General features: G+C 46.7%; 10 protein-coding genes and 1 non-coding gene across 11 annotated transcripts; 4 read left to right on the forward strand and 7 right to left on the reverse strand. All coding sequences in view use genetic code 12, as the record gives it.

The window, feature by feature from the left end:
• Positions 1-169: 169 nt before the first annotated feature.
• Positions 170-2,107, reverse strand: CXQ87_004435 (uncharacterized protein; the record flags this gene model as incomplete). The annotated part of the gene is made up of 1 exon (XM_025482875.1): positions 170-2,107. One exon carries the CDS (start codon positions 2,105-2,107, stop codon positions 170-172), a length of 1,938 nt encoding a protein of 645 aa, XP_025337818.1.
• A 1,275-nt stretch (positions 2,108-3,382) lies between these two features.
• On the forward strand, positions 3,383-4,306 carry CXQ87_004436 (thiosulfate sulfurtransferase; the record flags this gene model as incomplete). Its single annotated transcript, XM_025482876.1, has 1 exon — positions 3,383-4,306. The coding sequence occupies one exon, from the start codon at positions 3,383-3,385 to the stop codon at positions 4,304-4,306; it is 924 nt and encodes a 307-aa protein (XP_025337819.1).
• Positions 4,307-4,373: 67 nt separating this feature from the next.
• Positions 4,374-5,839, reverse strand: CXQ87_004437 (uncharacterized protein; the record flags this gene model as incomplete). Its single annotated transcript, XM_025482877.1, has 2 exons — positions 4,374-4,413; positions 4,437-5,839. 2 exons carry the CDS (start codon positions 5,837-5,839, stop codon positions 4,374-4,376), a joined length of 1,443 nt encoding a protein of 480 aa, XP_025337820.1.
• Positions 5,840-6,253: 414 nt separating this feature from the next.
• IST1 (Ist1p) lies at positions 6,254-6,943 on the reverse strand (the record flags this gene model as incomplete). The annotated part of the gene is made up of 1 exon (XM_025482878.1): positions 6,254-6,943. The coding sequence occupies one exon, from the start codon at positions 6,941-6,943 to the stop codon at positions 6,254-6,256; it is 690 nt and encodes a 229-aa protein (XP_025337821.1).
• Positions 6,944-7,261: 318 nt separating this feature from the next.
• On the reverse strand, positions 7,262-9,364 carry PUS7 (pseudouridine synthase; the record flags this gene model as incomplete). The annotated part of the gene is made up of 1 exon (XM_025482879.1): positions 7,262-9,364. One exon carries the CDS (start codon positions 9,362-9,364, stop codon positions 7,262-7,264), a length of 2,103 nt encoding a protein of 700 aa, XP_025337822.1.
• A 520-nt stretch (positions 9,365-9,884) lies between these two features.
• CXQ87_004440 (uncharacterized protein) lies at positions 9,885-10,832 on the forward strand (the record flags this gene model as incomplete). The annotated part of the gene is made up of 1 exon (XM_025482880.1): positions 9,885-10,832. One exon carries the CDS (start codon positions 9,885-9,887, stop codon positions 10,830-10,832), a length of 948 nt encoding a protein of 315 aa, XP_025337823.1.
• Positions 10,833-11,260: 428 nt separating this feature from the next.
• Positions 11,261-13,198, forward strand: KIP2 (Kip2p; the record flags this gene model as incomplete). The annotated part of the gene is made up of 1 exon (XM_025482881.1): positions 11,261-13,198. The coding sequence occupies one exon, from the start codon at positions 11,261-11,263 to the stop codon at positions 13,196-13,198; it is 1,938 nt and encodes a 645-aa protein (XP_025337824.1).
• Positions 13,199-13,241: 43 nt separating this feature from the next.
• Positions 13,242-15,704, reverse strand: RAD53 (serine/threonine/tyrosine protein kinase; the record flags this gene model as incomplete). Its single annotated transcript, XM_025482882.1, has 1 exon — positions 13,242-15,704. One exon carries the CDS (start codon positions 15,702-15,704, stop codon positions 13,242-13,244), a length of 2,463 nt encoding a protein of 820 aa, XP_025337825.1.
• A 1,100-nt stretch (positions 15,705-16,804) lies between these two features.
• On the reverse strand, positions 16,805-18,532 carry CXQ87_004443 (uncharacterized protein; the record flags this gene model as incomplete). The annotated part of the gene is made up of 1 exon (XM_025482883.1): positions 16,805-18,532. One exon carries the CDS (start codon positions 18,530-18,532, stop codon positions 16,805-16,807), a length of 1,728 nt encoding a protein of 575 aa, XP_025337826.1.
• Positions 18,533-20,220: 1,688 nt separating this feature from the next.
• On the reverse strand, positions 20,221-20,291 carry CXQ87_004444. Its single transcript has one exon. It is a non-coding gene; the product is annotated as a tRNA-Glu (tRNA).
• A 2,363-nt stretch (positions 20,292-22,654) lies between these two features.
• Positions 22,655-26,875, forward strand: CXQ87_004445 (uncharacterized protein; the record flags this gene model as incomplete). Its single annotated transcript, XM_025482884.1, has 1 exon — positions 22,655-26,875. One exon carries the CDS (start codon positions 22,655-22,657, stop codon positions 26,873-26,875), a length of 4,221 nt encoding a protein of 1,406 aa, XP_025337827.1.
• Between the last annotated feature and the right edge of the window lie 215 nt (positions 26,876-27,090).

A 27,090-nucleotide genomic window follows, 5' to 3' on the forward strand; every position in this document is an offset into this window, starting at 1 on the left:
ATCAGCATCTGAGTTAAAAGTTCACACCTACGAGTATTTAATGTCGACACAAAACTAGAATTTATTTGAGCGAATATCAGCGCTTGTCCAGGCGAAGGACCGGAGGCCACCCAAAAAACCCTTTGATCTCTTCAGTGAAGTTTGCGAAGGTTACTGAAGCTTCTGTTATTTAAGAAATATAGGTTTTTACGTGTCCTTCTTTTGTCATTAGACGGTAACACTCGTTGATGTCCATAAGGATATCAATGCTCTCCGAGAGTTTACAATCAATCCTCTCCAAATAACCACCCGAGCCCACTGCAACTCCATGTGCCTCAATGCTAAGATTGAGTTTATAGCCCTTGTGATAACAGTCGGAAAGGGTGGAGGGCATGACATTCGGGATCTCGCAGCCTTCAAGTAATCCTTCAAAAATGAAGTCCTTCTGCCCGTTATCCTCAACTTCTCGGAAACTAAGGCGTTTGCCATTCTTGCTATGCAACTCGTACTCTTTGTGGAAAGCTTCCCTGCAAGTCTTGTTGAACCCCACAGTTTGCTGACCAAGAATAACTTCAAGATTATCAAAGTATATCATAACGGGATGGTAACTTGAAGTGAATCTAAACGCGATACTTGGATCGAGAGTCATTCCAGGTCCAGCCATAAGTGCTTTTCGATAATCACACAGGAAGGAAAAACGATCATCTTTGGAACCATAGTCGTTTGAGAATGAAAATTCATCAAAAACATTCACAAATCTTGAAACTTCGAACATCCGTCCTGGAATGCCAGCGTTTGAAGTAGTCAACAAGGCTTCATTGACTGTCCACAGCCCATTTTTTGGAAATAAGGCTAGACCTTCGTTTGACTCTATCTCATTTACCTTCTGTTCTTCTTGAAAGTCATAGAAGTTCGTTGTATGTAAGGTGGCTATCACCAAAGCCTTTTCGTCTTCAACAACAGAGGAGAGATGATAGCTAATACAGTCCAATTCCATCTCTTCTTGCCTCTGCAGGCAATACTGTATGGCATTCTGAGCAAGATAAGAGTCTAATTCAAATGTTTCAAGCAACATCACGTCTTGCTTCTTCTGAACTTGGAAAACGGGCTGTGCCAGATGAACCTGTGTGGCAACTGCAATATCCATGACTGTAGAAATATGCTTCGAACACTTCCCCAATCCACATTCTAGATCGATATTGAATCGAAGGGCATAACTCCGAGTGCATTTGTTCGAACTGTAGGTGGGCCCAATATTTGGGAGGCTGCAATCGTACAATGACACATTTGGGGAATGCAAAAACCCAGTTCCGAATTCTTTGAAGTCAGAATGGGAGATGAAGTTGTTGATGCTTGAGTCTTTCAACACCACCGTCCGAACTTCCTCGGATACACAACCCTCCTTCAGCGCTATGTGTTGATATCTAAGATGCTCCTCTAGAACAATAGTAATGTGGTTCATGGAGATGTCACCTTGACAGGTACAAAAAAATGTCTCGGTCTGCTTGAGGTCAAGTTTAACGAAATCCTTCAAAGATGAACCGCTTTTCACCATATTTCCAGACAGTATTAGCTCATACTGTTTAGGCGGCTTGTATGTTGCCAAAAGCTCCACCTCAATTGTATCCTCTTCCTTAACGTCAACGAAATCCTCTGGAATCCTCGGCTTATCCAGCGTATCCACCGTGTCCAGGGAGCTTTTGGCTTTCAAAGGAGTCACACCAGCATCAAGGGGAACAATATGGTTTCTGACCTGAAGGCAACGTATGCCTACAAGAGAATCCTTTCGTAAACCTTTCGAAGGAAGAAGGTGATTGATTAGAAGTTGGTTCATCCTGGTGAAACAGTATACAATCCGTCCTCTGTCATCAGTCAAATCTGGCGACTTACCGAAGCTCAGCATGCCTTCTTTCCTCTTCATATCATCTAGAATGTCTGGAGGCACTACTGAAAGCTCACCACGAAGATTGAGAGAGCTAACCGCCCATAACTCTCCGTCTACTTTACACGCAAAAGTCTCGTGTGAGATGTAATTCGAGGGACGATTTTCCATTTCATAGGAGACTGAAAGGATGATGCCTTCGAAGAGCCTATCTCTTTGAATGATGTGTAAGCTTGTCGAGTTCATTGGTGCAAAATTTAGAGAAGTAGAAAGCCCGAGGCAACTTTGGTCAGCTTTATAATACGAATGAGCACCGTAGTCATGCAACCAACAGCATAAATATTATTTTCTTGCGACTTTCACGTAATCCTAAGACATTCTGCAATGTGTAAATATACTCCTCTAGCAGCATTTCTCACGGTACGCTCATTTCATGGGGTCAACAAAAATGTAGTAGCCCGCTAGGAAGTATACCAAACATTGCTCGAAGTATCTATGAAGAGATTCACAAGAGACCGGAAATTATGGAATCATGTTTTTCTGTGACTTTCTTCCACAAGAGTTGCACTATGCTAACAGGACAAAGCAAGACATCTTCGGGTTGAGAGAACACAGCTGCATGGAAGAGTGACGTTGCGTGGAGAGTAACTAGCAAATCTGCCATTGTTTCCGGTTTCTATTGGGTTAATGATGTCGCTTTTTTCACGACTCTGCACTTTCCTCGACATTTTGCACCCAATAGTCATTGCTTCAAACTTGGAAAGAGCAAATACAATCATGACAATAAAAGCAACTTGAATGGGCAATAAATACTAATGTCAAGAGCAAAGACCTCAACGCTTTCAGAATTGCTTATACATGCATTTCACAGAATGATAACATGCGATATGAGAAGGATGGATCCCAAGCCTCACCATCATACATGCCCATCCTCATTCGGTCGTTCAAATTCATCAGATTTGCCTCCACACCAACTCTTTGGACATGATCCCAAAATTACTGTACATATCTCTGTAGAACCAAAATTCACCCCATGCTGATTTTACTACATGCAGCCAGCCATATACCCACATAGGTTCGAAGAGTCCATGGAGCTTATTGACGAATGCATTATATTAAGAGATGGCGAAAAATCCTCGAAAGCTACCGGTATTCAGTATTAACCCGCTCATCTCAACCTTTAAACTTCACTGAGTGTGAGGACCACAGATTCATCTCTACAAAGTGTACTACGGATCAGATTCTAGTAAACGATAATTCTCCTCAACCAACCACCTTGATACCCTCCAATCAGCGAAATCCTGTTTCTTCGACGGAATCCTTAGCTCAACAGAGACTGATTTCCGCCAATCCGAATGTTAGGATCGCGCAAATCAGTGTTTGACACACTCAACTAGGGCAAGACTAGGTACTAGCGGATTCTCCGAGCAATCCTTCACAGTGCGGTGTCACAGTATCGATCAACTAGATAACGACCGAGCACTAGTTAAATCGGGAAGAAAAAATCACAACAAAACAGAGATGGTCAATTCTCCCAGGGTCAAGCTCCTTAATGCAGACTATGCCCGCAGGCTCATCCAATCTCCTGGTCCTAGAGTTGTCCCAATTGATGCAACTTGGTACATGCCAAACTCACCTAACAATGCCAAAAAGCAGTTTGCTGAGGACGACCGGATCAAGAACTCGGTATTCTTTGATTTAGACTCGGTCTGCTGCCGTACCAGCAAGTACCCCCATATGCTTCCTCCCCACAGATTGTTCGACAAGGAAGTCGGCAAGTTGGGTATCCGCAATGACGATCTCCTCCTCGTCTACGATAGACAAGGGATCTTTTCCGGCCCCAGAGCTGCTTGGACCTTCGCTCTCTATGGACATCACAATGTGTATTTGTTGGACCATTATCCTCAGTACAAGCTGAAATACCCAGTTGAGAACGGAGTGGTCGAGACCAGCGAAGCAACTGACAACCTGCCTTACGAAGGGATTGACAACACTCAATTTGGCAAAAACTATCGTGAGCAGGTTATCGAGTTTGACGAGTTGGCTGACCTCGTGGTGCTGAGAGATTTGGATGATTACTATGTCTTCGATGCCAGAAGCGCAGACAGATTCCATGGCAAGGCCCCTGAGCCACGGAAAGGATTGCTGTCCGGGCACATTCCGGGGGCCCTCAATTTGCCCTTCACCAAAGTTTTGAATGAAGCTGGCCAGTATAAAACCGTCGAAGAATTGGTGGAACTTTTCAAAAAAGACTTTGGGCTCGACTGGAACGAGCCCTTGGACAGGAAAGGCGTGATTGTCATGTGTGGAACAGGCGTTACGGCCGTCATTCTTCGCCTTGCAATTGAGAAGATCAACTCGGATATCCCCATCCGTGTCTATGACGGATCATGGACCGAGTGGGCCCAGCGGGCACCGGACCTCATCGCTGAAGGTAATTTGTAGTCGCTAGCTCCATATTCTGACGGTCTTATCGACTCCACCCGTCACGAAAATACATCTCATATCGTGCTCAATCCTTTTCAATAGAGCTTCCTCTGTTTTCTCTGAATCTTTGGTGCCTGAGATTTCAAACGAGGCCATATGAACAGAACTGACAAATCCCTCGTGCGCCGTTAGAGTTTTGATGCAGCGAACCAGCCCCTTATCCATCAAAGTAGAGAAGTCCCATACTCTAACCGCCTTGTCGTCTCCTCCACTGAATAAATAGCGACCCAGAGGGTGCACACTGAGGCTTTTAACCCACGATTGATGGCCTATAAGGTCTGCCAAGTGCCAACCTTGGGAGTTGTTGAGCTCTGACGGAGCAGGTGGGCGATTCGGACGTAGAGTAGGCGGTGGCAAGAGCCATAGTTTTATCAAAGAGTCCCTTCCAGCAGAAACACAATACTTGTAACCCAAGTTTTCCTCATAGGCAGGGTTTTTCACAATGTCCTCTGACAACGACGAGAACTTGTCGAGATTCAGGAGCACAAAGCCGTCTAGATATTTATTTGAGAGAAGCGGCAAGAACTTGACGCTCTCAATGACATGCGTGTGGCCCAATAGAAGTGCAAGACCAATGCCGGAGCTTGCATGCGATAATCTTATGGACTGGTCGTTGGAACATGTTAGGAGGAAGTCACCTAGAAAACCCGATGTTCCGGCATCGACAAGATGTTGCTCCACGGATGCTGCGTCCACATCCCTGGCCCATTCGCTGTGGCCGACAAACTTCCGAGTGCAAGTACCATTGGCAACGTCCCATACCCGGACAGAAAGATCACGAGAAACCGAGTACAAAACGAGCGGATTCGTCGGCAGAAACGCCACAGACGACACGGTGTGCTCGTGGCCAGAAAGCGTACGTACGTGCTTCAACGAGTCACCTTCCCAGATCTTCACAGAGAGGTCCAGAGAGCAGGACGCCAATATCCATTCCTGAGGCCCATTTGGGACCAATGCTGCCGGCGAAGGCAGCCACCGTAGCCCTGTAACACTCCGAGTGTGAGCAGGCACGATTTTCTGTGGAATTGCCAGGGAATCGTGAACCATGTTCCATGCGATAATGCTACCATCAGAGGCTCCCGCCACAACCAAGGGAAGAACAGGATGCACCGCCACGCAATTGATGAGTTGCGTAGACAGTGTTTTGTAAGTGGTGGTGTTGACATTTGGGATCCAATCTAGTTTATCTCGAGGAAGCACCAAGGCGGAACCGTTGGATCCACTTTGAGCCAGGGTCTCTAGTAACAGCTTGTAGGAGGCCACCTCGTTTTCCAAATCTAGGATTCTTTTCTGAAGGCGGACCACCGTGGTCCACTTTTTCTCCAAGTAGTTGGGAACAATCTCATCGTTGGGCGTTTTGATCTCTAGAAGCTCTGCTAGCATCGGTAGAAGTTGATCGTTAGCATCGTCAGCTGCGGCTATTTTCGCCTGGGTATATTGAAATATGGCTTTGTTGAGCTCAGCTCGCTGCTTGGTAGTTAGAAGCGACATGGGCCGTGTGTATAAGATAGGTTGATCTGGAGGATCTTTGATGTTGTTGGATCAATTGTAGGTAAATAAAGGCGCGATGTAATCTGGGGCGCATCTGGGTTGTATTGCATTACTTCTATATTATCTATGGGGATTATATCGCTGGCATTAGAATAGCTCTGTATCTGAGTTTTTGATCTTGTACTTGGAATGGCTTGCGTCTAACTTTTTGTTCTTGCACTTGATCGGTATGCTTCCTCAATTCACTTTCAGAAAGTATCTCACAATGCGTTCTTCAGTAGAGGTACCCGGCAACACTTTTCGCTGGTTTTTGACGCTAATTCAAAGAATTGAAACCTCTTCAAAACCTCTTTTTTACATATGGAAGCGCCGGCTCTACGGCACTGAGCAGGTAGGTTCGCTCCGTTTGAGGAACTACTTCTTCAAAGCAGCGAAACGGGCCTTCAAATCATCAAACTCCAGCTGAGGCTTTGGCGGGGCTGTCTGCTTAGCAACACTGGGTCTTTGCTCGAAATCAGCCGCTATAGGCTCCTCGGGTAACCCTCCCTCGCTTCCGGAATCATTATCGTCGTCATCTTTGGAAAGTTCTAGCTTCGGAGGTTCATCTTTGAGCCCCAGATATGGCACACTGTAGGTCCGGGCAATTTCTCCCAAGTACAAATCCACAAGCGTCTCTGAAGGTGGATCAACTGCACATCTCTTGACGATCTTCTCTGGAACGTACTCACTGTTTGAGTTCGTCTGGACGGCAGCGGCGAATTCAGGTCCGTATCTATGCTTGAAAAGTTCACCCAAAGTGATCAACTCCTTGACTTCCGTATGATGGCAAGAGTATATCACCAGCAGAATCGCTTCTTTCAAGTTAGGGTCCACCTCATGCCTCAGCGTATCCAAAATGATCGAAATTCGGGCAAGCAAAAGCTCGCAGTAGAGTTCAAGAAACTCCAAAAGCTCGATGTAAATGTCGTCTCTTATAATGTTCTCCACTCGGATTTTGGCACTAGATTCCTTTCCAGCACCAAGTAAGTCAGCCAATTGCCTCCTCTGCTGCTTGGTAAGTGCTGTCTTCTTTTCTTGCAAGAATTTGAGTTTTGAAATCGCCATTTTGAGGCTTGTTTTGTATTTCACGGAATTGACTTGTAACGGCGGCATAACTGGAAATAGTAGATGTGCTTATCGATGTGGTAGCTTGTATTGTGCTATCGCACCTGTACCTCTCTGGGGTTGGGCTATAAGGTGACTTTCTACAATTGAAAAATCGTGCTGTCAGGAATATTTTTTCTATTTCAAAGAATTATGCTAGAGTCTTTTGATTGGTTTCAGGATCTTACGAGTAGATACTAGGCCAGGCCATATGCTAGCAACATAAGGCTCTGGGTGCTAGCCACACGACGTACGATATTAAACCAATCACAGTAATCTTTACTTGTTCGTCTTCACGTCAAAATTGGCACTGAATCGGCTCGTGTCGGCCTTCATGAACTCACGAAGCGCCATAGTAGCATAGCAGCTCACACCCAAGCGCATTTGCAATACTATGCCAGTTTGAGTGGCATCTTCTGATCCAGAGTAGTCGATGATCTTATCTAAGGATTCGTCATTCTCTTTTTTAGCGTGCAAGATTTCCAAATCGGTACGCAAGATCGGATCGTTCGTGTCTTTGTGCTTGACTAGCTTGTAGGAGAGTTCTGTGGCTCTTCCCATAAGTGGTCTGTAGGACCCAGCTAGCGAGAACTCTTGCACTCTTCGGCGCATATTGTGGGGATCAAGGCCATCCTTGGCCATGACGTCTTCGTAAACCGACATAAGTTCAGGACTTGTTGGGTAAACAACATCGTAGCCTGGAGAAGGAAGGACAACGTCGTAAATGGAGTACTTCCCAGATTCGATATCCTCCTTGGTCAAAGCTCTCACTTTGTCTGAAAGCGTTCCAGCAACGTCTTCTTCAAACTCCTCTCCATCTTCATCAATCGAGGTGATCTTTCTGCTCTCTGCATTCTTCTCCTCCACCATGATCAAGTCTCCTTCACGGACCTGGAGACCAAAAAGTTCGATCCTTTTTGATGCCACCATGTTCCACACGTAGGATTGGTAGGCATGAACGTATATGAGACGCAAATTTCTAGGAATTTGCATTATGGCACGGAAGTAGGCCTGCTTGTGGTAATCCTCAATCTCTGCCTCATTTACCTTCTTCTCCTTGGCTAAAGATGAAAGCACATTGTGTTCAGCAAAACATCTTTTGGGCATAAGCTTGGAGGCCTCTACGGCGTCTCTGCTCTCAGCCCAGACTCTACGAGCATTGACCGACTCGGCAACGACTCTGTCTTGTTCAGCTAATAGAAGGTCAACGGCGTTCTTCCAATTTTCCTTCAAAAGCTCAATGCCCAAGACATGGGTGGAAATCGAGAAGGTGCCAAACCTCTGTAAACCGTAGTAGTTGATGAAGCCTTTCTCCTTGAGAGAGTTGAAAGCACGTTCAACGACTTCCTCCAAGTTGGCCTCGTCGGTTTTGACGTCACGGATGGCAATCAAGAACTCGTTACCTTGGAGATCACCAAGGTCAAGCGACTTGCTTTCGTAAGAAAATCCGCCGAGAATGGAGCCGTTCAAGCCCTTGTTGAGAGCTGACACTCTCTGGACCTTACCCTTGTGGATACTGAGCCTTTGACAGGTCACACCACGACGGTCCTTCGTACCAGCGTATTTAACTGCCTTGTGAGGCACCCTGAGAAATTTCGAGATCATGGAGGCCACTTCCATAGTTTCCCTGTTCTCCTTGTAAAGAGTAAAGTGCAAGTAGTTCTTGAACGGGCCCAAGCCGTAGTTGATCACGCCCAGGTCGTCGACATGGTTGACGTTACGGCCCCTGTTGTTGTTTGTGCCCTTGGACAATGCCACTTTGAATGTGTTTTGCGGAGACGTCATGGTCTCGAGCTTGCCCTGGAAGGCTTGTCTGAGAAGCTGGTGCAATTGCGTTCTTAAGGCCTTGTCGCCAAACTGTGTCTTTGTCTCCATGTTGCCTCCATTGGTGAAAAGCGCTTCGATTTCACCTAGCTCTTCAGGAGTAACGAGCTCCAAGAGACGGGTCTTGTGGTCCTCACTGAGCTCATACTTGGGTCCTTCGTTTTCCTTCTCGGCATCCTTGGCCTTCTCTGCCTTCTCTGCCTTCTCTGCTTTCTCAGCCTTAATGGCCTCCACCTCCTCGGGTGTCTTATCCTGAAGATCTGCACGGTCATTGAGTCTTCTCTCCTGCTTTTTCTCCTTCTTGGTCTTCCCCAAGTCGATACCTTCGTCTGTCAAGTGCACCACGGTGCCGTCCAACAGGATCTCGTTGACCTGGAAATCAGCATACCGTTGCTTGATAGAGCCAAAGAAACCCGGCCCGGTTTTGTACGCTTCGTTGATGTACTGTGTCACTCCAACGTCAGCTTCCAGAACCACCTTGCCTGGAGCGGCATATGTCTTTGGTTTTTTCACCTGCTGAGCGGAAGGCGAGACACTTCTTTTGGCAGAATTCTCCATGACGTAGTTTAAATACAGACTGACCCTTGGAATTCTTCGAAAGAGGCTGGATAGTCACGTTCTGGACATGTAGGGTGGGTCTGGTTTTTTGAGATGGGCCTGATGAGCCTGGGTGTACTGCAGACGAGACTAGCAGACTGGACCGGTAGAAGCCAGCCTAGACATTTTTATTGTGATTGGGGTATATTTTGGTGAAAAGGAGCTTTCTTGATGACTGCTCTCAGCTCAATTCGCTCATCGTTGTGCTGTAGCTCAATTTGTGTTTCGGATCTTAGGTGTATTGCCTCAGTGGGTGGTCTCTCAGCGTCAGACAAGAAAAATCTTCAAAGACTATAAAACATCCCGTTCTGATGTTCTTCATCTGTAAAAAAGCACCTTTTTTACGAATCTCTACAGAAATACTCGGTAGCTCCACTTCATGGCTCAGCAGCACACCCCCACTACCGCACTATAAATGGCTGCAAAACACAAGGCCAACCACACTGCTTTCTACCACCACTTTTTTTGCTAACTCTGCTACATGTATCCTCGCTATTCTTCTAAAATCAAGTCGCTGATTCATGGTGATTCGGTCCGTAAACCCGCCACCGGCTCTTTGCCTCCGTTGTATCGGAACTTCTCCAAGCTGCCCAAGTCCTTCAACAGCTTCACAGTGAGCAGATCCAGTCTTGTGAGGGATTTCATCTCGGACCAGTTCGAGCGTTTCCGCTACAAAGAGGAACATCCACGGGACAACGGCCAGGATGTCCTGCTTGAATGGTTTGCCAAACTCCAGTTTGAGGCTGACTTTGCGGATGATTTGAGCACCGTTCGAAAGCAAAAGATCAGGCCTTCTTGCTGGGTCAACGAGCAGCGTTACGTTGTAATGAGCGACTTTCCTGCTGACGCCAGTTTGGCAGATTTGCTCTCCAGGGTTCGTGGAGGTAAGCTTGAGCGTGTGGTTTTGGGAAAGCATCCCGAGCCGTATCTTGAGCTCTACTTCTTGGACTACAAGTCAGCGAATGCCTTTTCTCGGTTTGCAGCGTCTGGGCTTTTTATCATCAACGGTAAGAAGCCGCTTATTGGTAGGAAAGTCCCAGAAAAAAGAGTCGAACCCGTGCAAGATTTGGTGAGGGTGGCTGCTGAGAGGATGAATGCATCGAGAGTTCTCAGACTTCAGAGCCCTGTGGAAGTGCCTGCAATTAGCTCCAAGGCTCAGGAACGGTTTCCTAGACCCCGTCAGTGGTTCGTGAAGACCTTTGATATGGAGGATATCCGGAAAGACTTGAGTCAGTATGGAACGATTGTCGAGATCAAGCCGGTCATTTCCCAGGGAATCGCAGTATCAGTTCACTTTACGTCTATTTCAGAGCTGCTTTTGGCTTTGCGGTCACTTGGGATTTATGATAGTCTCCACTGGCACAAGTACAAGGAATGGAGCATCAGTTTTTCGCCGGATCCAGCCGACACCCCTTGCTTCAGCGTTTAGGTATTGCTAGGTGATAATTTAAATAAACGAAAAAAAAAAAAAAAAAAAAAAAGAAAGAAGATTACGAATTGTAGTGTTTAGGTTGCTGAAATCGCAGCCGGATTTTTCAGGACCCTGGACTTTTTCGCAGCCAAACTCGCGGCTTAATTTTAGACTATGGCCTAGTCAAAGCAGTACAGCACTCACCATTTTCAATTATCAAGAAAAAAAAAAAAAAAAAAAAACTTCAGTTAAGTCTAGCTTTTTTTCAAGTGAAATAATTGTCCCGGCGGCGTGCCGCTGGTCGCCCTATCCTCCCCATGACAACCCCCGTCAAATACCCTAATCTGCTTTCCTAATGCGGCGTTGATGTAAACAAAGCTATCTGTCTCACTTCCCATACAAAGTTTCCATCTTTCATATCGCTCTTCAAACGCAATAACCACACCATGTACCGTTCAGGAAGAGCAACTCCGACCTCAAGACCCAGCTTCCCAGACCTCAAACGACCGGCATCCGCCAGAGGATATAGACCTCAGCTGCCTATGATCTCGTCTTCGAGACCATCCTCCAGTATGGGCTCCAGGCCTTCCACTCCCACTTTCAGACCAGAACCATATACGGGCTCGATTTCCGTCAGCATTAGGCCAAATCCACATACCAGCAGCGCCGGCCTGAACCAGGTTTGGCAAATTGAAGAATACTCCAACACCATCACCAATGCCCAGGACAATTCCTCCTACACCTTCGATAACGTGTTCGGGCCTTCGCTAGACGTCTCCAACAGGACGGTCTACAATCGTTCATGTGCACATCTTGTGAACAAATTTCTTCATGAGGGCTACAACTCCACGCTTTTCGCCTATGGTATGACAGGTTCAGGCAAGACCTACTCGATGCGTGGTGACGACCATGACCCGGGCTTTGTTCGTTTGGCTATCGACGACATTTTCACCAAAATCGACTCTCCCAACCTGGGCTGCTCCTATGCTCTCTCGGTGACCTACCTTGAGATTTACAACGAGAAGATCGTGGACCTTTTAGCCAACGGTGGTACGGCAATGGGCTCTCACGCTGAGCTCAAAATCAGAGACGATCCTGACTATGGCGTGAAGATCATGGGTGTCTGCAGCCCGACCGTATCGTCCAAACAGTCCTTGCTTCAGCTTATAAAAGCTGGTGACATGAAACGTAAGACATCTGCCACAGACTACAACGCTAGACTGTCTCGGTCCCACGCTATTTTGCAATTGCGTCTCCACACGGTAGACATGGCTATGAACACTGAGCACAAGGCAACCCTTTCACTCTGTGACTTGGCTGGTTCCGAAAGGGCCACTCTGTGTGCTGAGAGAAGAAAAGAGGGTTCTTTCATCAACAAGTCACTTCTTGCGCTTTCAACTGTCATCAACAAATTGTCGCTAGCATCCACCTCCGGCAGCATGGACCACATCCCTTATAGAGACTCGAAGCTCACAAGGCTTCTCCAGCCTTCCCTCTCTGGGCTGGCACTAATTCTGATTCTATGTAATGTCCATTTGGGCCTGGGGCAGTCTGCTCTCACTCAGCAGTTTGTCACGGAAACAACCAACACTCTTAGATTTGCAGCCAGAGCTAAGGATATCGTGTTGCTGGTGAAAGCAAGTCACAAGCTGTCGATTGGTGATGCCGAGGCCCAGAGATTGATAGATGATTTAAGAAGGCAGGTGGAATCGCAGAAGAACGAACTCACCCTTCTCAAGTTGCACTCGAACATGCAACCTGTGGGACTGGAACCATCTAGCGACTCCTCTGTGGCTCAACTCCAGGGAGAAATCAAGGTTCTCAATGAACGAATCGAGCATCTCAACCGCCTTTCGGACTTGAACAAAACGGAGGTGGTCCTTCTACGAAACGATGCCTTGAACGACATTCTCGGCATGGATATTGACAAGACCTCTCAACAAATGATGATGGCGAACCTTGAGGATTTCTACAAGCGCTTGACGCATGAAATGGAGCAGTACAAGCAATATAATGCCACATTAGAAAATCAGCTCCGCGCTGCTCATCAACAGCTAGCGGCTGTTGCAATGTCAGAGAATAATAAAGCTGAAAGACTATCCGATAAACGTTATGATTCAATTGTTAGACTGCAAGAGGAAGAGATACAACTGCTCAAAGAGACGCTTCGTGATAAGGATCACATAATTCAAGGACTTACAAAAACCACTAAACTTCGCCGTCTTGTGGACTCGTCGAACTCAAACGCTGTTCCCTCGGTTGACTACATCAAAAGACCCACCGTTCCTCAAGCGGTTGAAAGTCCAGACAAAGAGAATGTGGTGAGTGAGATCCGTCAGTTTAGATTGAGCCCGAAGAAGCCAACACTTCCTCGCTTTAATTAGGTGTAACTATGCTATGTACGAATTATGATAATCAATGAAGAGCTTAAGCCCATGCATTAGGAGGACGTTCTTGGCCACTTTGTAGGCTCGCTCTTTTCGACTGGCTTTGTTTTGGCTGCGCTTTGGTACTATCATGCATACGTCTTTGCAAACGAAGCAGAGAATTAAAAGATCCACCATTTCCTCCAGATATCCCTCCACCAAGTTCCTGACTTGGTAGTGACGGTTTACGGCCATCGTTATTCGGAGTTCCAGGTGGATTGGCAACTGACACCACCGGAGGTCTGAGTTTGACGTCGTTACTATCAAACTGAAGAACGTTAACAAATTTGTCCTCCGACTTTTCACCTCCATTGAAAAGGCCAGTGGTATCGTCAATTTGGACCTCAAACCCCATCAGCTGGTTCACGGTGTCATCCACGAAGAAGTCAACGCGATCTTTGTTAAATAATTGAACCTTCTTCCCCTTACCAAGTCTAACACCATTCACAAAACACGAGTTTGTACTGAAATCCAAGAGCCAGATGTCTTCAAGGCAGTGTGCTGGACTCTCATAGATCGACATTTGCCTTACTGGGTGGCGTCTCTTGTGAATGAGACAGTGGATCTTGGACATCCTGTCATCATTAATGAAAGTATCGCAAGTCTCGTTTCGACCAATAGCATATGGATTCACACCCTGGCGAATGTAGATTGGCTTTTTCGTTACCGAGTCGGCCTTGGGCTTCAACGTAATGAAATTATCTTGAGGAGGCCCGTCAGGGTCATTGGGACTCGATAAGCTGAGCCTCCTAACAGCGTTTTCGTCAACTTTAATTCTCTTCGAAGTTTCTTCGTCCTCTAGTATCTGCGGTGGGCGCTTCCTTCCCAGCTCATCGCTCTTTTGCTTCAACGGCAGTAATTGATTCGCAACATTTACTTTTTGCGAGTTTGGATGAAGGGGCTGGGATTGTGGTAGTGGAACAACCCTTCTTGGTACCTTAAATTGCGAGTTATTGTCCTTAGGCTTTTTGTTCTTTTCGCCCTCCAAGGGCCTGAACATCACATCATCGTCCAATTTGCTCATAGATGCATTCACATGTAGACCATTCTCAATCTTCCTCGACTTTTGTGAAGTTGATTGTGATAGACTTACCTTCTGTGATTCCTCAGACTCTTGCGAATATGGCTCTACTCCTTCAAGCCATGGGTGATTAAGCGCATCGTCGGCGATGATACGTTTCTTTGGATCGACCTGTAAACAGCACTTCAAGAAATCCCTGCCCTCGTCTGAAATCTCATATGAATTGAGAGGGGACTCGTGGTATTCACCACTTTTGATCTTTTGAAACATTTGACTCTGAGTCTTTCCATTGAATGGCAAGTGGGAAGTCAATAGAACATATACCAAACAGCCTAAGGACCATATGTCAACCAAGTTACTGTAGTTTATGTGGGGTGAGTCCTGAGATGCTTGTTGCAGGTCGTATTTGCCAGTAATAACCTCTGGAGCAACATACGCCAATGTTCCGCAAAACGTCTTCATGAAAGTTGCATTGTCACTTATCTTTGCAAGACCAAAGTCCGTGATCTTCACCAATATAGGATCATCTTGCATGATGAGGATATTGTCGGGCTTCAAGTCTCTGTGAGAGATGCCTAGGCGATGAACGTAAGCAATTCCGTCCAAAATTTGTCGCGTGATAACTTGAGTGGCATCTTCGCCGATGGCACCGTTGGCGGCCACAAAGTCCATAAGGTCGCCTCCTGGCACGAACTCCATGACAAGGTAGTAGTTCTCGATGTCCTCGTAAAAGGACTTGAGCTTGACGATGTTTTTATGATCTAGCTTTCGAAGAATCTCCAACTCTCTATTAACGCCCATCATCGCTCCTTTCCCTCCAGCGTGGATAGCTCTTCGACGGTTAATCATCTTCACAGCATATGAGTCACCTGTGCTTCTTTCAACAGCTTTTTTCACAATCGCAAAGGCACCCTGGCCAATGGTTTCGTTCTTTATTATAAAATCCTTGTAAATGCCCTCGTCTTTGATGACAAGGTTGTTGGAGGAGTTCAGAGGATTGTAAACGTCTGAAAAAAGCACCACAAATCGTATGACATCTTTAGGCACACCAACACCGACGGCAATTTCGTCGCCCTGGTTGACAATGTAGTTTGAACCTTTCACAACACGATTTCCATTGAGATGCGTGCCGTTGGTGGACGTGTCTTGTATCCACAACGTCTTGTCGCTTAGATTGAGCCATAGCTTAAAGTGTTTGTTCAGAAGACGAGTGCAGACGCTCAACACAAAGTCACATTCAGCGTTGCGGCCAAAAATCCACGTCTTTTTCAGCAGCTGAGCCGGCGTTCGCGTGGGAACACTCTTGTTCAAGTCAAAGTGTCTGTATTGACCCGTTGTGCAAATAAGCCTGCAAACGTGATTCTCGTCAAAGGTGACATCCTCCTTCTGCGTTGGCGCCGACTGCTGTGTCGGCTGTGTTTGTGTGGGTTGCGTAGCATCCATTAATAGCAGAATGGGAAGGGACCCTGGCAATATTATGCTTTTTAGACTCGGTGATGATTTTATCCTGAGGTAGGCGCGTCGCCCTGCAGGCCCCTTGAAGGTGTTGGATTCATCGTCAGGAAGGATTGAAGAATAATTGGGTATATGTGAGAAATCCTAATTATTCTTGGATATTTATGATTTCGTGGACTAGTTTCTCTCAACTCTTTGATAGTTATCGATACCCGAGGGGAAGACGATACATACTACCTTCGTGCTCGCCTCAAACCTCTTATTATAGGCAATGTATAGCCAAGACGATTCTGATGAAATATTTCAAAGTGTAATGGGAATCGGAACAGCTGATTGTGATGATTTTGTTATTGTTGCGGGTTCCATGATACCGTCCATGAGAATTAAACGCTCGAGTAAAGGAGAGGCATAATTAGCAATTCGACTGACTCCAAAGAACTCCCAAAACAAGGTTTCTGTTATATCAAAACGATTTGTGGCAAAATGTTTCGTGGATTAAAATTCTAGGGAAGAATTATGTCTTTTGCAACTTAGAGTAAATGGCTGCGAAATTATGCAAAGTGTCTATCTCGCACCAGATTCGATCAAAAACAAGAAGCGTTCGAAATCAAACAATAAGAAACAAAGCTAAAAGAGCAGTTGGAAGATACTAGCTTTGAGTCTACCTTTCGAATAAATGGAATTACAGTTAAAAGAGTACCAAAGCACACCGCATCGGGTTCAAAGCCCACTGACAAGACTGATACTTTTGCAAGCATTTGCCTTCAAAAACTAGCTTTAATAATTTATTCACGGATTTCGAGTTCGTTCCTGAGATCGTAAATATTCTTAGCACGGCGTCGACTGCCGTTTACGTTTGATCTGACGCTCAATAAGCCTCTCTGGAAGGCGCTGCAACTAATTAGCAAGATGAAGGAATTGCTGTACTGAGGGGTTGGACGGCCATTGTACCCCACGTACCCCACGGTAGCATTTTCTGCCGATGCGGCTTCCGGAGATTTGAAAATGTAACATCGGGTAAAAATCTCCATCTACTGTATCGCTAGGCCGTAATTCCATTACATTAAATATCGTACATCTATTTACCCTCAACGCAATTGCTTAAAGGAACGCGTGAGTGAGACCACAGGCTCCAATTCAGGATCACTGGTCTCATTTTGAGTATAGTCCAAGCTGTTCCACTCATCCTCTCTGTAGTTGTAGTGCTTGAACAAGAACCAGAAGATCCAGCCGGCAATGAAACAAGAAACACCCAAACCACAGAAGGTCCACACCATTTTGGGGTCCTCGGACACTGGGGAAAGCGCAATACCAAGGGCAGAACCAAAAGCGTTCATAAGAAGGAAAATGGACATGATGAAAGACTTCATGTTCACAGGAGCCTTGGTGTAGGCGTACTCCAAACCGGTGATGGAAGCGAAAATCTCCGACATACCAATCAAGAAGTAACAAGGAGTCTGAAGGGCAATGTGGATGTGGTTTGGAATCTTCTTGAATTCTGGGTCACAGGCCTTTGGGAAGTTGTAACAAGGACCAGCTTTGTAGATGAAGTGCTGCAAGATACCAGCGTAGATCATGGCAGCGGCGCCGAACATGAAGCCCCAGAAAATCTTGGTGACAGCTCTGAATGGAGTGAATCTTCTGATGAATGGGTAGACAAATCTCTCACAGATTGGAATAAACACGATAAGGGTGATGGAGTTGATGGCCTGCAAGATATCGTTGGGCAAACCGTGGAGCTCCATCTGACCTGCCTGGGAAACAAAGTTGTTGTTCATCTGACCGTAGACCAACCAGTAGATAGGGTAGAAGGCAAACACTTTGCAGGCGTACAAGGATCTCTGGACCTCATCGACAAACTTGTCGTCCCATGGGAAAGCCTTGTCAGGGTGAAGAGAGGGTCTGGCAGCATCGTAGTTGAGACTCTTCAAAGCAACAAGAGAGCACTTGAACGAACGAGAAATGACCTTGTCACCGACAGGCACCTTGACGTAGTTGTTCTTGCCCAAGATAAGAGCGGCTATAGCGATGGTGAAGAAGCAGAGCGGCAAAAGGAAGGCAGCCCAGAAATCGACATTGTGCTCCAACTCGGTGGTGGCGATAACGGAAAGAGAGCCGACGTTGATCATGAGGTAGAAGAACATGAAAACGTTCTGGATGGTGATGTTGGGGTCCTCAATGACTCTCTCGCCGCTCTTCAAAACCTTAATGGAAGGCTTGGACTTGGGCACCTGGTCGGCAATCAAAGGAGAGACGTTAGACTTGACACCACCGGTACCGATACCAATGACGATAATGGCGACAATGAAACCCGCCAAGGAGGTGTCCTTGGAAGCGACGGAGGGAAGCGAGGTGATGAACAAGATGAAAATACCAGCCATCATGATCACACAGAACACGCAGATGGTGAGGTACTTTCCGAGGAAAGTGTCGGCGACCCAGGCACCGAAAATAGGCGTCACGTAACACCAAAACTGCCAAAAGTACGACAAGGCGGTGGCACCGGATTGGTTCAAGCCGAGAATACCACGGGGATGGTCCTCTGGGGTATTTTGCATGTAGTTCTGGAACGGCGTCGACAAGCCGTAGTAGGAGAAACGCTCCGACAATTCGACAAGGGCCACAAGCCAACAGGAGAGAGGGATCTTTCTGGAGACTCTGCGGAGAGTCTTCATTTCCTCGTCGGTAGGTTCAGCGCCTTCCACAGTAGGAGGCACGGACTCAAGGTCCTGGGAGCGTTCAAGCGACTTTTCATCGGCGTTGATGAACTTCTCGTCAACGAGCTTGTCGTCGTGTTTTTCGATTTTATCAGACATGGCGAGGCACAGAGAGCGATTTTGTGGAGGTAGGAAAGCGTATTTATACGATGGAGCGGAGATGCACGATAAGTGGGCGAGGGCAGTTTTTCATGCGGAGAGCGTTATCGAGAACGGCACTGGGGAATTAGTCTCCTGGTTGCAAACCTAGAGACAAAACGCCTACCGTGCGGATGCGGCGTTTGCAGCCACCAGGCCCAACAGCGGCAGCACAATGGGCGGCGGAGAGGAAGCCACAGCCCGGCCGATGGATTTCTGATTCTTGGGAGTTTTTCTTTTTTAGATCCTTTTTAGAAAATTTTCTCAAGTGTTACTGGCTATTGGGGGTGCCTCCGGAAGTGGCGCGAGGATGCTTCCGCTGCATCCAGTGCATCGCAGCGATGGGGATTTCTTGCACTCGCAGCCGTCTGGCCATGTTGTGTGAAGGGTCCAAAAGCGCCGTACTTAGGCCCCATACGGCACGGTGCCTGGTTCTGCCGTGCGGTGGGAGAGGCCCAAATTTAGATCCCGTACCTGAGCGTGGATTAGTCCAACCTGTCACTTTCGCCTTGGCGGCCGTTTTGACGTTTTTCTGACAGTATTTTCTTCGTCTGGTTTGCTGGGCGCTGTGGTTTTTTTTTTTCGGCTGGGTCCGTGGTCTTGGCACGGCGCCGCAGAAGACCTCATTGGGTGCGAAACAGATAGCTGATAGGAAAAAAACTCCAGTCCAGTGAGATAGGCAGACCGCTGCAAAGCTCATAAAAAAGGCACAAAAGGCTAAAAAGCACCCAGAGGGGATTTCTTGATAATCGCTCGATTTGGCAAAAAGCGGCCGTCCGCTGGCCACGCTGTGGCGCTGGAACATCCAGAGGGCTCATTGGAGGCTTGGGAGGCTCAGCGTGCGATATCGTATTCCGCCGGCTTGTTCTGCCGGTTTACTTAGAACCACACGGTCGCGTGGCAGCCGCTTAGTTCTGGCGCCGTTTCCACGGGCAGCTCACTGACATTGCCGGGGAAGCACTCCGGCTGGTTGGGGGTGTACCGACTGGAGGCACAAAAGTATTTGGCTTTTTGTCTTTTTTTTTGTATTTTTTTTTTTTTTTTTGTCTTTTTTTTCTTGTGACTACTTTGTGTTTTCCTCTTCTGGATTGCACTAGGCATCAGGTGGGCCGGAATTGGGTACTAGTCAGGCGCTGGGGGACATGACCGGGGTATAGAGTTAAGGTTGCGAAACCAAAGCTTGTCTCCATGCGGTGGAAAGTTGCCCCGCGGGGTGGAAAATCCGACATGCCGCTGATACCCGCAACCGAGTTAATTGCACCGTTTTGTTATTGTGATCGAGGGCGACTCGGTTGAGTCTGGACTGGGGAGAATTGCCCTATGAGCTTGTAGAGGCTTTGGGTTTTGTGGGTATGAAAATGGTACTAAGCGATTGCGGGGTCCGGGACTAAAAGCCAATCCAGGCAGTCATATTTTGATCGACGGAAATCTTATTTTGATCGACAGGGAAATTTAAGTGAATGGTTGTGGGTGTTGGACTGGTGGATTCAGACCTGTACGGCGGTGCACCGGTAGGAGTGTACCGGTGCTATCGCTAGCGGATGATCGTACTGCTATTTCCATCGAACCACGCACCAGCGGAATTTACCTCCGCCATCTAAAGTCATCTAAAAAAAATGCTCTGGAGGTGACCTGGTCAAAAAAAGAAGCTCCGATACGGGAGTCGAACCCCGGTCTGCTCGGTGAAAGCGAACCGTGATAGCCGTTACACTATATCGGACTTGTAGGGTTGAATGGCGTGCAGGTGTCTTATGTTGTGGAAACATTGTGTTGGTGCAAAAATTAGGATTTCGGCAATTTTGAGGACGCCGTTAGTATTTGTTGTCTTTAGTGTCTATGGGGACCAAAAATGAGCAGCTCTGGAGCACTGTACACACTTTTATAGCCATATTTCAAAGATACGGTGAAAAGTCCACTTGTCAGAGACCGAAGCGAGGTGAAGCCGTTGCAATTGTGCTGATTGGGGTGGCACAATTTACGACTACCCATAGGAGCTTCATTGTAGCATTGCAGTTGTACCCGGCAGACCAAAGACGATATGAATACGAGAACTATAATAACTGAAAGGGTCTCCAAATGGCCCGAACTAAGTCCTCACAACATTCAAAACTTCAAGAAGAAATTCATATCACCCGGTGAGTCAAGACTGAAGGAAGTGTAGGTTTCAGATATGAGATTGAGTACACTTCTACCTCAATGGGCTGATAAAGGTTAGTACTCAATCTACTCTGTTTGGAATGTTATACTTAGTGTTCTGACAAAAATATTCACTGACAGATCCGATAACCAGAAAAATCTCCGTATTTTTAGCGCTTGATTTCAGTGTAGTTCAGCTCTAGGGTCGCAACACCCCCCATGTAAATCAATCACCACGGCTGCAAACATAGCTCAGAAACCAAATACTTCACATATTTGCAAACAACATTAGTTTTTTAGCCAGTAAGCAGCTAATAAAATTCGCAATTGTATAGCAGCCATCATAGGGAATCCATACAAGATTGTCACAATTCATCAAATGTTGTTACCAGATGTACCTGCCCTGGATGCCCCGTCAATTGCCTGTCAAACGAGCCACTCACGGATCCCGGATACTAACTTACTACCCAGATTGCCTTCGTGTGGATAATGAGTGGCTGACACTCCGTGGCAATACCAAGCCTCATGGTGTTGAGCCTTGGTCAAATTACGAGCCATTGTTCAAGGAACACAAAGCGTCACAAACGACGTTGACGCCGTGATGGCAAATTTCTTGGAGAGATTACGATCTTCTCAGAATAACAACTAATTCAAGAACTCTCAATTTGCAGCAATCGCAATAATTTGTAGCAAGTCTTGGAAGCGAACAAACTTCCGCCATGAAGCGCGACCATGACCTCAGATTGGGGACTTTTCCGTCGTGGTTTTTTAGCCCTGCTGCTTCAACTAGACCACACTTTTGCGCTACAGCGTTTTTACACATCCGCTCCACGAGCTTGCCACACATTGTAGCATTTGGCAAAAACAAACATTGGAAGTTTCGGACAAGCATGCACTTTTCGAAATAGCCATGACGCTCTCTCCAAGCATCAAAGAACTCCCAAAACACCGAGCAACGATTCTTGAAAGGTGCTCCGCCTTCATGTCTTAGCCGTCTTAGGCACCGTGCATACGAGGATTTGTCCCTGAAGAAGCATCCGATTCGGGCTTGTCGAAAAACACACGGCACCACGATGGCGTTCAAAGAGTTATTGAACTAAGTAAAGACTCCCTGGCCGTGACGCGTCTTGCCTTCGACATGACCAGGTTTCCTTTTTGCCACAAGATGGAAACAACGCGTTAGGGGTGACCCCCGCCACCTGGTTCCTGACCAATCGGAGATTTCCCATGATTACTACAAGGTTCCATTGTGTCCCAGGTAAACCGAAAGCTTGGAGCGTCCGATTTGGGGCATATCGGCCCTGGCATACCATCTCTGGCATACCCATTCACATATTCCATTGTTCGCCTTTCCGGCGCAGGGTTCATAAAAATGAGCCATAGTGAGCCATGGCAGCCAAGGGAACCCACAGACGCCTTCAGCTAGATCATGCACGGTGGCTCGTTTAGGCTGCTGGAGTGGCTTTTCTTAGTCTGCAATGTTCTTATGTCGCGGAGGTGCGGACGGCGACGGAAACCGGACGGATACAGTGTATCTATCCGTCCCGGGTTAACTACTAGCCGCTGCCTGAAAACGTTTTCTACGTAACTGTAAACGTTCCCTACGTGTTGCAGCTACTGCGCCGTCTGTCATTATTTTTCAGAGATTGCAGAAACAGCCACAACGGATGCACTCTCTTTCGCAGCCGTGTACACCAAAGTTCCCCAGAACACTTTGGTAATTTTCATTCTACCCTGCATTGATTCGGCTGAGAACGGCCGTTCCAAAAATGTATTTGCCACTCAATTAGAGTTTCTGCTCGTGCCACTGCTATCGCTTATGTTCTCCCGATTGTGTTGCTGCATGAAGCCGTTCCGCCAGTGCTTCTGTGCATCGCATCTTATCAGACCTCGCAGCATAAAAGCAGCTCACCTCGCACCTTCTGTTTCGCCATATCACCCAGCCAAATGGTCGAATTGGAGAAAGGCAGCGAGCCCGAGCTCCAGCATCGACTCCTTACTCCATTCCTCCTGAAGAAAGTCCCTCCGGTTCCTCACGATGAAGACAGACCGTACCACCCCAAGTGGCGAAATCCATTCAGTTTCCTCTTCTTCACCTGGTTGACCCCGGTTTTGCTTGTGGGGTACAAGCGGACGTTGCTTCCGGAGGATATGTTCAAGCTTCACGAAGGCATTACCGCTGAGCATCTAGCGGAGAAGTTCCAGAGAATCTTTGACCGCCGGTTGGCTCAAGACAAGCAGAGACACTTGAAGGAGAAGGCTAAGGCCAGGGGAGAGACGTTGGAAACGTCCTCTGTTGAATCCGTTGACGACATGGCTGACTACGAGTTGTCTAAGTCGCTCTGCTTCCTCACACTTTACGAGACGTTTGCTCGCCAATACTCCTTGGCGTTGGTGTTTGCTACGCTAGGCATGTCATGCTCCACGTGTATTCCGCTTTTGTCCAGAAAATTGATCAATTTCGTTCTGGAGAAGGCCTACGGCTTCAATTTGAACATGGGCACCGGTGTCGGCTACGCCATCGGTGTTGCCATTTTGATTTTTACCGGTGACGTCCTCATCAACCAGGGTGTTTACCTCTCCATGATCACGGGTGCCCAAATTAGGGCCGTCTTCACGAAACTTTTGTTGGACAAGTCCTTCAAACTCAATGCAAAGTCGAGAAAGCAATTTCCTGCTTCCAAGATTACCGCCATCATGAGTACTGACGTCTCTCGTGTTGACTTGGGTACGGGCTTCTCCATCTATGGCTTTGTGTTTGTGTTCCCCGTGGGTATTTCTATCGGCATTCTTGTTTATAATATCAAGGCCCCCGCCATGGTCGGTGTGGGTCTCATGATTGCATTCTTATTCGTGGCAGGTATCTTGGGTGCCATGCTTTTCAGCTTCAGAAAGACCGCTCAGAAGTCCACCGACGCCAGAGTCAGCTACATGAAGGAGGTCTTGAACAACTTGAAGATGATCAAATTTTATTCCTGGGAGAAACCATACTTTAGCCTCATCTCGAAAATCAGACGCAGAGAGATGGCTTACCTTCTTAGAATGGAGATCACCAGAATGATTATCATTACCTTGGCCTCATCGTTGACCTTGATCAGTTCCTTGGCTTCTTTCCTCACCCTTTACGCAATTGCTTCCCCCAGCTCAAGGAATCCTGCTGACATTTTCTCGTCCGTTGCACTTTTCAACATGTTGGCTGGCCAATTTGTGGTTCTTCCGCTTTCTATTGCCGGAAGTACCGACGCCTTCCTCGGTATGAATAGAGTGGCTGCTGTCTTAGCCGCCGACGAAATTGATCCCAAAGACTCTGTTCGCCTTATCACTGATGATGAGAGAACCGCCATGCAAGAAAATAAGCTTGCTGTTTCTGTTCGTGACTGTGACTTTGAATGGGAAATCTTCGATCTCAAAGAGGAGAAGACTGAGGACCAGACCAAAGACAACAAAGAGTTGAAGAAGGAGAAGAAAGAGATGAAGAAAAAGAAGAAGGAAGAAAAGAAGGCTCAGAAGGCATCCAAGTCCAATTCTCCTTCGCCCGAGGTAGATGAAAAGACTGGCGAGGTTTCCTCTTTCAAGCTCAACAACATCAACCTTGACGTGAAGGATGGCGAGTTTGTTGTTATCACTGGCTCCATTGGTTCTGGTAAATCCTCCTTGCTACATGCCCTTGACGGTACAATGAAGAAAAACTCCGGAAAGTTGCTTCTCAATGGGTCCCTTTTGATGTGCGGAGTCCCCTGGATTCAAAACAACACTTTGCGGGAAAACATCTTGTTTGGCTCGCCATACGATGAAGCCTGGTACAATAAAGTAGTTGAAGCTTGCTCCTTGAACAGTGATTTTGATCTACTTCCTGCTGGTGACCGTACTGAAATTGGAGAGCGTGGTATTACACTTTCAGGTGGTCAAAAGGCTCGTGTTTGTTTGGCAAGAACTGTTTACGAGGACAGCTCGATTATTCTTCTCGATGATGTCTTGAGTGCCGTCGATGCTAAAGTCGGTAAGCACATCATGAATGAATGTCTTTTGGGTCTCTTGAAAAACAAAACCAGAATTTTGGCTACGCATCAGCTCTCGCTCATCAGTGAGGCCGAATCAGTTGTGTTCTTGAATGGTGATGGAAGTATATCTCGTGGATCATTTGAAGAGCTCAAGCGTTCCAACCCTGCTTTCAATACGCTTATGGAACACAGTCGCAAAAATGAAGATAGTGATGACGAAGAAGAGGATTTGAAGGGAGCTCCCGATGAAAAGGAACTCATCAACAGGCAGCTCACAAGACAAACCACCACTCAGATCAGTGACGATAGCAATGAAAGCGGACTTCCCGAAGGTGACGGAAAATTGATTGGCGAGGAAGAAAGATCCATTAATGCAATTGGCTGGGACGTTTACGGAAGATATGTCTTGACTGGTGTCGATGGGTTCAAGCTTAACTGGCCAGTTTATTTAGTTTTTGGCGCCACTGTTTTCACCACGTTCCTTACTTTATTCACCAATAACTGGTTGTCCTTCTGGATCCAGATGAAGTGGGACTACTCTGACGGTTACTACATCGGCTTGTACGCCATGTTCACTGCGCTTGCTGTGATGTTCATGATCACTCAGTTCTGTGGTGTGATTTACATCTTGAACAGAGCCTCGAGAATCTTAAATATCAAAGCTTTGGAAAGAATTCTTCATGTACCAATGGCTTTTATGGATACAACGCCTATGGGAAGAGTGATCAACAGATTCACGAAAGATACGGATACCTTGGATAACGAGATTGGTGACCGTGTGTCCATGGTTGTCTACTTCCTTTCTGATATTGTCGGTATCATCATCTTGTGTATCATCTACATGCCTTGGTTCGCCATCGCAGTGCCTTTCATTATCGGGTTTTTCATTATCTTGGCTACATTCTACCAGGCTTCAGGTAGAGAGGTGAAGAGACTTGAAGCTATTCAGAGATCGCACGTCTACAACAATTTCAACGAGTCCTTGACAGGTATGCCTACAATCAAGGCATTCAAGCTGATTGGAAGATTCTTGGAAAAAAATGTGAAAACCATCAACAAGATGAATGAGGCTTACTATATCACCGTGGCTAATCAGAGATGGCTTGATGTCCACTTGTCCATGTTGGCTTCGCTGTTTGCCTTTTTGATTGCAATGCTTTGTGTATTCCGTGTGTTTAACATCAATCCTGCCTCGGTCGGTTTGTTGTTGTCTTACGTTCTCCAGATTTCGTCTACAGTTTCCATGTTGGTTGTTGTGTTCACTCAAGTCGAGCAGGATATGAACTCAGCAGAGAGAGTTATCGAATACGTCTACAAAATTCCTCAGGAAAAAGCTTATGAGATATCAGAGACGAAGCCTGCTCCTGAATGGCCAGCTCATGGTGAGATCAAGTTCATCAATGTTGGCTTTGCTTACAGGGAAGGTTTGCCGCTCACATTGAAGAACTTCAACGTTGATATCAAGCCTCACGAAAAGATCGGTATTTGTGGCAGAACGGGTGCTGGTAAGTCTTCCATCATGGTTGCCCTTTTCAGAATTGCTGAGTTGAGCGCAGGCTCCATTGTGATAGATGGTGTTGACATCAGCACTCTTGGATTGCACGACTTGAGATCTAGGCTCTCGATTATTCCACAAGATCCTGTTTTGTTCAAAGGAACCATCAGAAAGAACTTGGATCCATTCGGAACAAAGACAGACGAGGAGTTGTGGGACACGTTGAGAAGAGCCGATATCATCTCTGCAGAGACTCTAGAAGAAGTCAAGGCACAGAAGCCAGGCGATGATGATTTCAACAAGTTCCACCTAGATGGCGAAGTTGACGACGAGGGTGAGAACTTCTCGCTCGGTGAGAGACAATTGGTCGCTTTTGCAAGAGCTTTGGTCAGAAACACCAAGATTCTTGTCCTAGACGAGGCCACCTCGAGTGTTGACTACGCTACCGACAGCAAGTTGCAAAAGGCTATCGCAAGAGAGTTCAGCGGGTGCACCATTCTCTGTATTGCGCACCGTCTTAAGACGATTTTGAACTACGACCGTATCATGGTCATGGACCAGGGTTCGATCAGCGAGTTTGACACTCCAACCAATCTTTTTAACTCGACCAGCTCGCTTTTCAGGCAGATGTGTGACAAGTCCGGCATCTCCCAGTTTGACTTCGAAGAGTAACGAAGTCTCCTTGTACATAATAATTTGGTATTAGGAAGGTTCTTATAGATCAAAAAAGAAAAAAGAAAAAAAAGAAAAAAAAAAATTGTATAATCCTTTAAGGCCAGCTCAATTGTAGGACCAGGTGGGTCGCGCATGTGCGACCCCAGATCTCAAGTAACAACATCAACAACAGTACATGAGCTGGTTTTTACCGCTTACCCAGGTTTTCGGAG

This window comes from Candidozyma duobushaemuli, assembly GCF_002926085.2.
Source record: "Candidozyma duobushaemuli strain B09383 chromosome Unknown E_B09383, whole genome shotgun sequence".
Classification (NCBI taxonomy): Eukaryota; Fungi; Ascomycota; class Pichiomycetes; order Serinales; family Metschnikowiaceae; genus Candidozyma; species Candidozyma duobushaemuli.